Genomic DNA, 13,251 nt, shown 5'->3' with positions numbered 1-13,251 from the left:
CTATAATTTAGAAAACTTGAATTTCTGACAAACCGTTACCATGGGAACGAATAAATTTACAATTGAACTGTTTAAATGCCGTATATTTTGATTTTATTCACCAGAATTATGCTGAAAAGTCATTATCATACAATGCCGTAATTTTAGCAGATTCTTTTTTTCCTGTGTAGCTGAAACTACGCAAAATGCTTAAAAACTGAAGAAGTAGTTTCAAAGGAACTTTTTTTTTCTCGAAGTTTTATGGAAAAAAAAAAAACTTCTCGCTGCAAAAAAGTACTTCTGTTCCTGTTATTTGACTTCTCCAAATCAGCTATATGGATTTTGTTTTTCAATTCCATTTCCGAGTGGTTTATAAGCAAATAGTAGTTATTTTGATTAGAAATTTCAACCAATTTAAAATAGAAGGGTTTAAGAATAGTTGTAATGATTAAATTGTTTTTGAAATTATGCGTCAAAATTGAAAACTAAGCGGTAAAGTAAATTTTTGATCAAAGTTTAAAAGAAAATAAATTTCCGGCATCAAACTATGTGTCATATAAGCTCTATGAATTTGTTTCAGTTCTTCAGTTCAGTTCAAACGCTTGATTTATAAACAAATAATAGTTTAAATTTTCCAGAAACTCTTATTTTGTCAAAGAGTTTTTAAACAAATAAATAAATGACCATTAAATAGAAACTTTTATCAAAAAATTTATTTATCATTTGAAAAACATTACAATGAGCTCTCAATCAAGACCTCAGAAGAAACATTCATTTTCTTATTATTATCCTGAAAATATCATTGCCATTCAATATCATTATCCTGAAAAAAAATTAAATATTATTAGACTCAAAATTTTATAAGAACCATAATCAAACAAACTAGTATCAGAACTTGTCAGTAACTTGGATTTTAGCTAAACATTTGTAAAAATTTGAGCATTTAACATTAATATAAAACAAAAAAGCTAACATAGCAGAAGCAAATATATATATAGAATCTAAATTTTAAAATAAATCAGATAGCTTAAATACCAAGTTTTTAAATATCGATATACAGGGAACGAGAATATGTCCTTTCTCAAGAGCTTGCTTCTTCACAACTGATCCATGCTCGAAACTTTAATGAAACATAAGATTCGGTTTTGATAGATGAGAACAAAAGGTGATTTTAACCGTCTCTTTAGAATATTAAAATGTCTCTTCTCAAACAAATGTAATTTTGAAATGCTTTAAACTTATAAAAACACTGGACAAACGTAAACTGCTCCGAGAATGTTATACAGGGTGTTCCGAAGGGACAACTCTTACTGCATATTTTTCAAATTTAAATTTTTGTCTAAATGAAACATAAATTGCGTTTATTAGAAGCCGCAAATTAAAAATTATGTGGGGTGCAAAATCTTAGCCTAATCGGAATCTTAAAAAGAAAATTGTGAAAGCCTGTTTAATTTTCACACGTTTCAAGTTTCACCAAGTAATCAGATTGGTTAATATGTCTTCCCCCCCCCCATCCTTTCTAACTAGTTATCTCTGTCAAATCACTATATCAGTATTCGATAGCACGTTTTCTCTCGCTTAAATATTTATTAGCGCCTCCGGATGAGTTTCAGTTTTAGCTTTTAAAATTTACAAGAATTTTCAAAATAATTAATGACAGTCTCTTATTGCTAAAAATTTATCAATAAAATTCCCTGCTTCTAATTTTCTATTCATTTATCTTTATTAAGTTAGTTGAAATTACTTTCATCATAAGATTTCTGAATTAGCATTTTCTTAGCCCAAGCGGATCCCTTTCTTTAATGAACAAGTTTCATGTCCCAAAGGTGTCCACTTTAACGAAGTTTCCTTGAATTAAAATTCTAAGCAAGAGTAAAATATATGTTTGCTCGTAACTAGATGCCCGGTTAAATAGGTCGAGTCCGGGTACCGGGATTTGAACCTGATTGAAACCTGATCCGAGTACCTGGTAATGGGTAATAAAATTCTTTTATTGGGTTCCGGTAATAACCGGGCGTCATGCCGTGGTGGCTAAGCGGATGGAAAATTCGCCTTAGAATGAGGTGACTCAAGTTCAAATCACAGCGGAGGCTCGTTGACAAGAATTCCACTTACGGCTCAGACTGACCACAGTGCTGACGTAGAATATTCTTAGTGATAGATGGATTGTGGGCTAGAATCACCAAGCTGTTGCGCCCACCATGGGAGGTTTTCGTGGTTTCCCACTCCATATAACAAAAACACAGGTTAGTTTCATCAAAAAGTGCCCCACAAAGGCTAATTTGTCCCTAGACTTCATCTAGGAATACCCTCGGCTTCTGGGTTTGATTCAAAATTACAAGGATACTGTGTTGAACTTTGGTAGTCAGGAACTCAAAAGTGGGTAAGCTGTGCAACGCCGATAATAAAATAAAATTAAATAACCGGATGCCCGGTCTATCCTTTATTGATATTGAATTACAAATCAAATGTTTGTATTCTTAAAACGAATCACTAATCAGTAATTACCAATAATAATTTTTTATAAAATTTTAAACTTGTTTCTTTATACCAGATTGTTGACAATTTAAATAATAATTTTATCTTTTAAAGTCTAATCTTGCAACAGAAGATTATACTAAATGAAGATTTTACATAACTAAAGTCTGATCTAACATCAATCTAAAGAGTAGGCTGAAAAATATAAATTAGATGGCCTTGGGTATCTAATTTATATATTTTCATTTCCACTGTATGATGACATATGGTATTATTTTGCTTGATAATTTTTAGCAAATTAAAAAATTTTCGTATTTTAAACATTCATCAAAAAATCCTGACACCACCTTTAATAATGAAATAACTGCATTTGTTTCTGTTTATATCCTGCAGACGTTTTAGGTAAAATAAATTAAAGGTGATTCTACCAGATTTTAAAATATTTTAACACGAAAGATTTGATAGAAAAATTAATAAATAATTTGCTTCATCTGATGTACATGAATCGAAAAAAAAATTGATTTTTAAGAAAACTAAAAATTATAAATTTCAATAATTTTTTTCAAATCAATATTTTAAACTGTTTTAAAAAATATAGCCCTACAACATTTACTCAGTAATTATTTCTTTCAACGTGAACATAATTTTACCATTTAAAATCCATATCCGTAGCGGCCATATCCTCCATAACCAGCACCATATCCTCCATAACCAGCACCATATCCTCCATAACCAGCACCATAGCTTCCATATCCAGATCCGTAGCCTCCATAGCCGAGTCCATATCCGTCGTATCCAAGACCATATCCACCAAATCCGTGCCCTTGAGATTTAATGAAGTATCTTGAACTTACACCATGTCCGCCATGTTTGCCGTAATGATGTATGACATCATTGCTGTAAACCAAGGCAAAGCAAGCCAAAAAGAAAAACTGTAAAAAAATCATTTAAAATTACTTTTCAAATAGTTACATTCCCAACTCAGAATAAAGAAGTTTATCTTCATGCTGAGATTAATGAAGCGTAAGCAACGTCATACGTCCTAGTGAAAAGATATAAAAACCTAAACTGGGCAACTTGCTTTCTCTTGCTGTAATTATACTGCTATATAAATGCTAAATTCTGTATCCTAACAATGATGATGGTTCTGATTGATAATTTCTTTTAAACTTTAACTAGCATTTAAATTGGTACTATTCCGCTTTTTAAGGGTGGGGCAAGTATCTGTGTATAATATTTTTTTGGATCTTGAATTCATTGACCGAGCATAATTTAATGCAAGGAACAGAATTTTTTTTTTTTTTTATTCATTTTCGGTTCAGTTGATATTTATAAGCTATCATGGCGTAATTACTAACCAAAAAATTAATAATAAATAATGAATAAAAAATAATAAATTCAAAAGTTCAATTCTTTTAATTTAAATTTTTTTTCCTCACTAATAAAATAAACTTTATAACATAGCAAGAGTGGGTGATAATATTACTGATTTAAAAAAAGGTGTACTGCAGGTTGATAGTATAACTTTTATTACTTTCTTGTAAAAGACAACTTCGCATACCGGTATCTTCTTTGTTTCTTCCGTAACACATGATTTATTCCTCTCTGATGGGTTTTGTGTTATTATTTTGTTAGTTTTTTATACAGGAAGATATATTCAATTAATATTATGTAAGTTTTCTCATCAAAAAACTCAAGCGAGAATATAAATTTCTAACAAACCTTATTTTTAGCTAGAAGTAATGTTAAAATTTGTTTAACATTTCTTGACTAAAAATAAAAAAATTAAAAAAATTAAAAGAAAAAAAAATTCAAATCAATAAAATTGAAAATAATTTTATAAATTAAAGATATTTTCGTAAACACTACTTTTTAAACTCAGTCAAATTAAATGTAAAAAAATATTTTACGGAGAAAAAAAGTATGGTCAAAACTAACTGAATATTTTAAAATTTAACGTGCTTCTGGCTCTATGGTAACACCAAAAAGCTCGGTAATTTTTATCGAAGAACTTTGGTAATAATCTTGATAAAATAAGCAGTAAAATAAATTTTTATAATATGTGATAAAATTTAGTAAATGGGAAAAATTTGTTAATTTTATCATGATAGCTTAGAGCATGGTATAAAAGCCATTTATGCGTTTAAATTTACTTCTTAGTTCCGTACTTTTTTCTATATGTGTGATAATAAGAATTTTAATTTTGAAATTTAGAATTTCCTGTAAGCCGTTACCATATGAACGGAAAAGTTATCATCAAATGAATAGTTTAAATTATCAAAAGAATAGTTTAAATACCGCATATTTTGGTTTTATTAGCCAGATTGCCATACGTTAATTATACAAGAATTTTTTTTCTCCACGTTTAGAATACTTGAATCATAATATTGCTTCGGTATATATTTTCCAAACAGAATTCATTAATACCTCAGAAAAATTTTTTTTTAAATATATAATAAAAAGATATTGTAAACAACACTTACTGCGATTTTGATCATGTTGATTATTTGTTTGATTTGAACTGAACTAACAACAGAACTAACTTTCCATTTTTGCTCCTGCCTTATATATCAGCTAGTTCTACTTCAATTAATCAGTCATTTATAACGCAACGAATAGAGATTTCGTTATCAAAAATTCCAATCAAAATTAAATTGTTCATGCTTGCACGCATTTTGAAAAATCTTGCCGAATTAAATCATGCTTATATTTTAAGAAACGTTACGAAATTGAATTAATCCACATCTTATTATTACATCTCAAATTTAAAAACAAATATTTCATTAGTGCTTCAAAAAAGTAAACAGTTTTACAAAAAGTTATGAGAATTTTGTTACTCTGAGAAAAGTATGGTTAAAACTATCAGAATATCATAAAATTTACTGGGTTTCTAGTTCTATGGAACACTAAAATGTTCGGCAATTTTTACCGAAGTGCTTTGGTAATTATTATGGTAAAATTAACAATAAAATATGCTTTTATAATAAATGAATAAATTTGGTAAGAATTCCGAAATTTGTTAATTTTATCATGATGCTTTAGATCATGGCATAAATACCATTTGTTCGGTTAAATTTAGTTCTCAGTTTCGTTTTTGCTACTAAATATGTCATAATAAGATCTATAATTTTAAAAATCATGATTTCCGGTAAACAATTGCAATGCAAACGGAAAGATTACCAAATTAATGGTTTAAATATCATATATTCTGGATCTTACTACCAAAATTATTGGGGTTATTTTTCTTTGTTTTTTTCATTAGAAATATCTTTACTATATAGTATGGTATTTTTCTCCATGCAGGAAAATACTAATAAGGGGAGATGTAAATATGAAAGTTTAGGAATATTTCAAAATCTTTTTAAAAGAAAATGTATCAGTTGACAATATACCCATTCGAGAAGTATAAACTGGAATTCATAGGAATGAGATATGTTGATGACAAATTTTGCGTTGATACATATGGGAATGTTTGGAAGGGAAGTTAATTTGAGGGCATGAAAAATATTAAGGTATTTTTTATATAAGAATTTCAAACTATACCGGTACAGAGGAACTTGAGTGCATATTCTTTTTAAAAAAATGCACTTCAACTTCTTATAAACCACAGTTGATGTGAACAACTTATCTCCCAACCTCATATTCTGTGAGGGAGATAGAGCCTTAAAAATTATTATTAAACACCAAAAATGAATGATTTTTTTTTTTGTTGTTAATATCACTCCAGGTTAAAAAAAATTTAAACAAATAAATTTTTCAACCGAGCTTTCACAATTTATATGCAAATCAATAAATTTTCAGGAATAAACTACAAAAATTATTTTTGAATACAAAGCAATATTTAGATTTCATATTATTTAATACACTTGCACTTTCATAAAAAATATTATTGTTATTTTTCATATGGGCACTCTTAATTATGGAGATATTTAATTGAGCTTCATTAACAATAATAGAATTTTTTTTTGTTGAAATTTTCAATTTAAGAAAGCTTATAATTTTCCTATGTTATTATTTGGTGATTTAAGCATATATGTTACCAATGTCATTTTAGTTGGACAAAATCATTATTCTTAATTGCGTTTATAGTTTTAGGTTAACTAATTAATAAATCCCAATCTTTAAAATATTGTGTGAGCAGCAAATAACCATTGGAGGGAAACTATTTTTTAAAGAATTCTTCGTGAAATAGAAAGGACTTAAATATTATGAATGCAGTTAATCTTTTAAGTAAATCATACAAAAATTAAAAAAAAACATTATTTTGATATCATTTTGATATCTTTGATTGGTTTGGAAATATTTTTTTATTCATTATAATATTTCTTCTCAATCTAATTACTTTAAGTCAATTATTGCAATCATTTGATAACCAATTGTTTTAGTATAATTCTTTTTATGTAATATATCCGACTGGAAACCTGTAATATGAATGTAATAATAAACCTGTAGTATGTAATATGAACAGATCATTATATTTTGAAATGTTTTTTTTTTATAATGTAGCCATAAAATGTTCGCAAAGTTTCTTATCAAATTCCACTATCAAAGAAGTTGAACTATATATTTCAAGATATTAGAAATCTATATCAAATTAAGGAGCAAATCCTTTCTCATGTTTCTAAAATATTTATGCCAGGTTACGCCATTTTAGTATGCCAGGTTAGACCATGGAACGATTCAAATTCAGATAACCTAGATCAAAAATTATTGACATATTCATTTTTTTTTTAATTTCATGTGCTGCATATCTATTTATATTTTTTAACTGTCTTGTTATTTAATTAGTTAAAATCTCACAGACTAATTAAAGAAAAATTCTTACAACGCTAGAATTAGAGATTTATTTTAATATCGATATCAATCCTTTGAATTGTTTGAACATCATTTTCGATTCACTATAATATTTTCTATAAATACAATTATTTTAAACCAATAATTACAATCACTTGAAGCAGTTGGTATATTTCTTTATTCCAGTATGCATTTTTTTCTTCATTCCCCTTCGTATATTTCTTTTTATTCAATATAGCTGAATAGAAGCTATGTTGACTATATGCGACTAGAAGCTATACGAGACTGTATTAATATTATTTTTTAAATGTTTTTTTTTAATAAGGTAATCATATTTTTTTTCCAAAGTCAAATGTAAAATTCCATTATGATCAAGTTAAACTATATATTTCAAGATTTTAAGAATCTGTAAAAGATTAAAAATAAATCTTTTCACATATTTTTGCCAGAAACTCGCATTTCTCTCCCAAAAAGAGAATTATCTTTGAAAATCTATTACGTAACACTCATTCCATCTATGCAACAGAACTGAACGCTTTGTTTGAAAATAAACAAATCAGTATTAATTTAGCTGACACTCAATAAGTGTCATTTTAGTATGTATTCAGTGCAATCAGAATTTATAATCTTTTCAAATTGAGTGATTTTATCAATCTTGTTACTCCATAGAACATTAGGATATGCATCTGCGAAATTTAAGTTGAACTTAAACAAGCCATAAAATTGTTCTGATAAGGATTAGTTAAGCTTGACTACTTTTTGCTTTCGATTTCGCCTGAAACTAAAAAAAATATCATTGATCTTGAATTTTCAGAAATGAATTGAATAATATTAAACTAAAAAAAAATATCATTGATCTTGAATTTTCAGAAATGAATTGAATAATATTGCAACTGGAATAAAATGTAAAGCATGCTGTGCTAAAATAAACTTGGTTACAGTTTTGAATAATTTAAAGGTATTTTCATGAAGAGCTGACTGAAACCTTTTAATTATGAGTAAAATCGTAAGTTTAATTTGAAGAGTTGAATATTTGATTTGATACACACTGCCCTATTTTTTCTGTATTTATTTTTGTTAAAAACTTTGATAACTGTCCAGACACACTCGTATAAAAATTAGTCATAAAATATACAGGGTGTTCTAAATTAATCACCATTAACATATAGATTTACACAGAAGAACCATTACATTCTGACCACCCTCCATCTATAACAATGGGCACGTCCATGTTATCATGGTTTCTCGCACAGGAACAATGCTTTCATGGGGCACATTAGGACCCATAATCCTCATAGAACAATCCCTGACGCCTGTAAGCTTCTTGAACATAGTTGCAGACCAGGTTCACCCATTCATGGCAACAGTTTTTCTTGCGGGGGATGGTGTTTACCAACAGGATAATGCACCATGTCATAAGGGTCGAATCGTCGAGGAACATTCCAGTGACTTTCAAATCATGTCATCGCCCCCAAATTCACCTGACCTTAATCCAATCGAGCATTTGTGGTCCTACTTGGAAAACCAAATTCGTGCTGCCACGCTACCCCCTCACAATGTGAGGGAATTGCAGGACCAGTTGGTGAGCGCTTGGTACCAGATACCTCAGACTACCTATCAGCACCTTGTGGAATCAATGCCAGGGCGGGTGCTAGCAGTTTTGAGGGCTAAAGGTGGTCCTACATGTTATCAGCAGGGTGGTCATAATGTAATGGCTCTTCGGTGAATAATTCTTGCAAAATGGAAGTCAATTCAGTATACGCTTTGGTGGTCTCAAAAGCTCTATCGGAACCAGTCTAATCCCTCTGATTGAAGGAGGGTGTGCGAAACATCGAAACTATTTTGATTAATTAAGAATCCAAAGAGGAGTTAAAAATATGTTTTAAAAGGAAGTTATACACGTTATGATGTTTAGCACAAACTCGTTTTTGAATGATTATTTGACTAACTTAGAAAGTATCTCCGTTTCTTCCCTATCTAAATATTAATTTGCGGCCCATGTGAATATTTCGTTTATTTCCTTTGGACAAGGTTTCCAAAAGCACACATAGAACTCCGATCATCCAGACCGATGGAGACTGAATCCGATACAATTTTTTTTTTAAAAAAAGGATGATTGGACAATTTTATTGTATTACTTTCAAAGCAATGTTTCTTCTTCTTTTTTTCTCTCCGCATAACTTCCATACACACTTTTTCTTGGCTTTGTTCTGGTAATTGTAATAATTCGCAAATACTCCAATTTTCCTCGCCTATGAATTCTATTCCACTTAGTCCACTTTCATCAGCATTATAGATAAATTCCTTGTTTTAAAATTCGGGTTCAATCCACATTTTAAATTAATTATGAAATAAGTTTTTGAGCATTTTCAATTTTTTTTTTTTTTTTTTTTTTTGTGCTCCTTTCTCTGGGTCACTGGGGAACCAAAAAAAAGCGATCCCCCCCCCGTCTTCTAGAAAATTTGAAGCCATAGCTATACCAATATATAGAACCAATTCTTGTTTTTTTTTTTTTTTTTTTTTTTTTTTTTTTTTTTTTTTTTTTTTTTTTTTTTTTTTTTTTTNAATCGAAGTTCGAATACTACAGGTTCGACTATTTTACAAAACACCTCAGCATGATTTAATTTTAGAAAACTGTTTTTAATAATTTTGTTCTGACATTTATAGTATTTTGTAAATGTTAATATTTTTAACACCTATGAATTCAAGTCAAGTTCAATTTTATGGGAATTTCACTTATTCAGAAGCCGTTAAAAAATATTAACATTTACAAATTTTTATCTGTACTCTTTGCACACTGCAAAAAATTTTTATGTATGGTTGCCATTATTTTTCGTATTGAGATAAACATTTTTATACATTCTTAAAAACATTTTAAATAAATACATTTTTAAGTTCTGAACTATAGTTATCATGTATCGTGCACAAAAGAATGATATAAAATTTATAAAATAACAATACATATTTTTAAAAATGAATGTGAATACATTTCTAAAATTGCTGTTGCTTGTTTTATACGATGTGTTCATTAAATTAATTTCAATACTCATGAAAATAAGTGTTGTCAGAGAACAAAAAAAAAAAATGAATAAACAAATAAATAAAACTATAGGAGGAAAAAGGTAAATAAAAATAAGACTACATGCACTGTAAAAACTTTTATATTTCCTTAACCCCATTAATGGGAGTAACTATACATCAAAATTTTTTAAAGTGTATTAATTTTCATATTTGATCAAATTTTTAAATTCCTAAATCAATTTTTGTACATTTTCACACAAAGCCAACTATTTTTCCGTTTTCAAAGTCACTAAGAAACAAAAGAAGCGATTTCCGCCTTCCTTTAGAAATTTTGAAGAATAAGAGTAATTTCTTGTCGATATTCTTTCTTGTAGTATACTAATATAAACCCATTAATTAATCGAGTGTATTGAACAATTCGGTTGATCGGCGTTCGGATAAAAAGCACTCTACTGCGTAAGTGATGATAATAATAAATAAATATATCTTCGGTAAAAAAAAATTTCATGGTTAAACTTCTTAAACAGAATATTATGTAACAGTATTAACCACAAATATATATGAATTAGTTATGTTGGAACTATTGTTTCATTTAAAGCATAGAAGCGTGAAAGATATGCACGCGCCTTTTCCGATTGGAATTTTGATAACGTAACTTTTTTTCATTGCGTTATAAATATCTGATCAATTAGAGTAGAACTCACTCATATAAAAGGATCGAAGAAAGTTTTAGTTCACAATGTAGGACTAATCATTCAAAAAAGCAAAATGATCAAGATAGCTGTAAGTAGTTTTTTAATGACTTTGCAGACACATCTAAAAATGTTTCGCTTTTATGCACCTTTTTATTCCCTTTCTTGTACTGCTTTAAGCAATTGCTCTTAAAATGATTTACTTAATATAATACAATCATAGTGCTGTTATAAAATTCAAAGTTTAAATACTTTTTAGAAAGAATTTAATTTACAGAAAAAATTTCCTCCTTTTTTTAATAAGTAGCAAAGTTATATTCAAACAAAATTTTGGCAAATAAAATAAATTACTTCAAGTAAAACAAAGTTTTAATCGTATTTCACCTTTTAACTAAAAACATGATCAAATTTAGTTCTTTCGGAAAAAAATTTAACTTATAAAATCTATTTCTTATATCAAAACTTAAAAAAATTTTCGCCCCTTCTCACTTTTTTTAGAAATAAATTTATTTTTGCGAAATTTTCTAAGTGTTTTAATAATTTTATTTGTCGTATTTCAAAAAAGAAAGTGGGTCTTAAAATTTAATTAAATGTCTTAAATTCAATTTTACTTTAAGTTTTATGAATTAGTTACTTCAGTAATTTTCTATTTGTTAAAAATAATAATAATAATTAACAGAAATTCATTGGAAAGGCACTTGAGCTAGATTTACTATTGAACAATTTTTTCAAAAAAATCTTAACTTCCAGTAAAAATACTTAACGATTTTAAATATTTTAAAACTTTTGTTTTTGGGACGTATTATAAAATTTTATGACTCCAATATGAAGTGAATGTTTCTAATTTTTTAACGAATATTATAAAAGAAATTATTTATATGCATGAAAAAAACTGATTGAATGTCATCAATGTTAAAAGAAAATCGTATCAAAGATTTTAATTAAATCACTTTCTTAGGGATAAAACTATCAGTTATACTCCATAAAAAGGAGTATATTCTTTTTTTAAGCATTTATGAAGAATGTTAATATTTATTTAATTATAATTCAATATTATAAACGAACAGTTTTAGGAAAAATATATTAAAACACTCCATAAAATTTTGTTTCTTATACGTCAATGTTTTTATTGATAATTAACAGTTTTATAGTGATAAAATTTATTACGAACTCGTTATACATTAACTCTTAGCTTTATTAGACACATTTTTCAATCTTTTGAATTTCAATTAATTATATTTTAATGTTTCAGCTTTTCTTTTTGGCTTGCTTCGCTTTCGTTTATGGCAATGATGTTATACATCATTACGGCAAACATGGTGGACATGGCGTAAGTTCCCGGTATTTCATTAAATCTCAAGGGCACGGACTCGGATATGGAGGGTATGGTCTTGGCTACGGTGGATATGGACTCGGCTATGGTGGATCCGGACTTGGATATGGTGGATATGGGCTAGGATATGGAAGTTACGGAGCAGGATATGGAGGCTATGGTCGTTACGGATATGGATTTTAAAGGTAAGATCATACTTATATGCAAAGTAAAGATTATATTAGGTAGTTTAAGGATAACTAAATAATGGTAAATAATGGGTCACACTTTTGGGAACAGCTAACTAGTCTCTTGCCTAAAATATCATTTAGTATATAATAGAGCAAAAGTAATGAAATTAAATCAAATTAAAATCTTGAAAAATACGTTCCTCAGTTGGACTGAAAAGGAGTAAATAATTTTGTTTTAATCAAATGTAAAAATCACTTTTAAAGCTCACATTGAGATATTTCGGGTTGATAGAAGTTCATTAGGAAATTGATCCTACTTTTTACATGCGAGGTCTCGCAGTGGACTGATCGTAAAGAAACAGTTCCCAGTAGAACACCGAAGCCAAGCTTCACTGACTGTGGTCAATAAGCGGGTGGGTGACCACTTTGATCAGTCTGCGTAAGGATCGAGAGTGAGCGGTATCGGTCCTCGTTAAACTGTTCTACCGTAAAGTGCTCGATCATCACACGCAGGTAGCCGGGCTACCAAAGCAGGGGAGCCATCCCCTCTCCAGAGGATCGAAATTGCCATGACATGTCTTCGGATCATCCTCAGGGATGTTTCCCAGACCGTCGCCAATAGTCCATTGTGCAGCTCTAGTGGGACGTAAATAAAGTACCAACCTACCTTTACATGCAAGCTCGAATGAAAATAAAGTGATTTTCTTTTTAGTCAGCTTTATACATAGATGTAGTCTCCTAATTCATGTATTTATTTTAGTCTCTTTAATTTTTTTGTCTGTCA

General features: G+C 28.8%; 2 protein-coding genes across 2 annotated transcripts; one reads left to right on the top strand and one right to left on the bottom strand.

The window, feature by feature from the left end:
- Window positions 1-672: 672 nt before the first annotated feature.
- LOC107446688 (keratin-associated protein 19-2-like) lies at window positions 673-5,041 on the bottom strand. The gene is made up of 3 exons (XM_043053515.2): window positions 4,941-5,041; window positions 3,108-3,389; window positions 673-802 (listed from the first exon to the last, which is right to left on the bottom strand). Exons 1-2 carry the CDS (start codon window positions 4,953-4,955, stop codon window positions 3,111-3,113), a joined length of 294 nt encoding a protein of 97 aa, XP_042909449.1. The 5' UTR covers window positions 4,956-5,041; the 3' UTR covers window positions 673-802; window positions 3,108-3,110.
- A 5,886-nt stretch (window positions 5,042-10,927) lies between these two features.
- LOC107446691 (keratin-associated protein 19-2-like) lies at window positions 10,928-12,480 on the top strand. The gene is made up of 2 exons (XM_016061403.3): window positions 10,928-11,055; window positions 12,217-12,480. The coding sequence occupies exons 1-2, from the start codon at window positions 11,041-11,043 to the stop codon at window positions 12,478-12,480; spliced, it is 279 nt and encodes a 92-aa protein (XP_015916889.2). The 5' UTR covers window positions 10,928-11,040.
- The last annotated feature ends 771 nt before the right edge of the window (window positions 12,481-13,251 follow it).

Source organism: Parasteatoda tepidariorum, chromosome 7 (assembly GCF_043381705.1).
Source record: "Parasteatoda tepidariorum isolate YZ-2023 chromosome 7, CAS_Ptep_4.0, whole genome shotgun sequence".
NCBI classification, from domain to species: domain Eukaryota; kingdom Metazoa; phylum Arthropoda; class Arachnida; order Araneae; family Theridiidae; genus Parasteatoda; species Parasteatoda tepidariorum.
The sequence above is the reverse complement of the archived record's forward strand: the minus strand, read 5'-3'. Positions and strand labels throughout refer to the sequence as shown.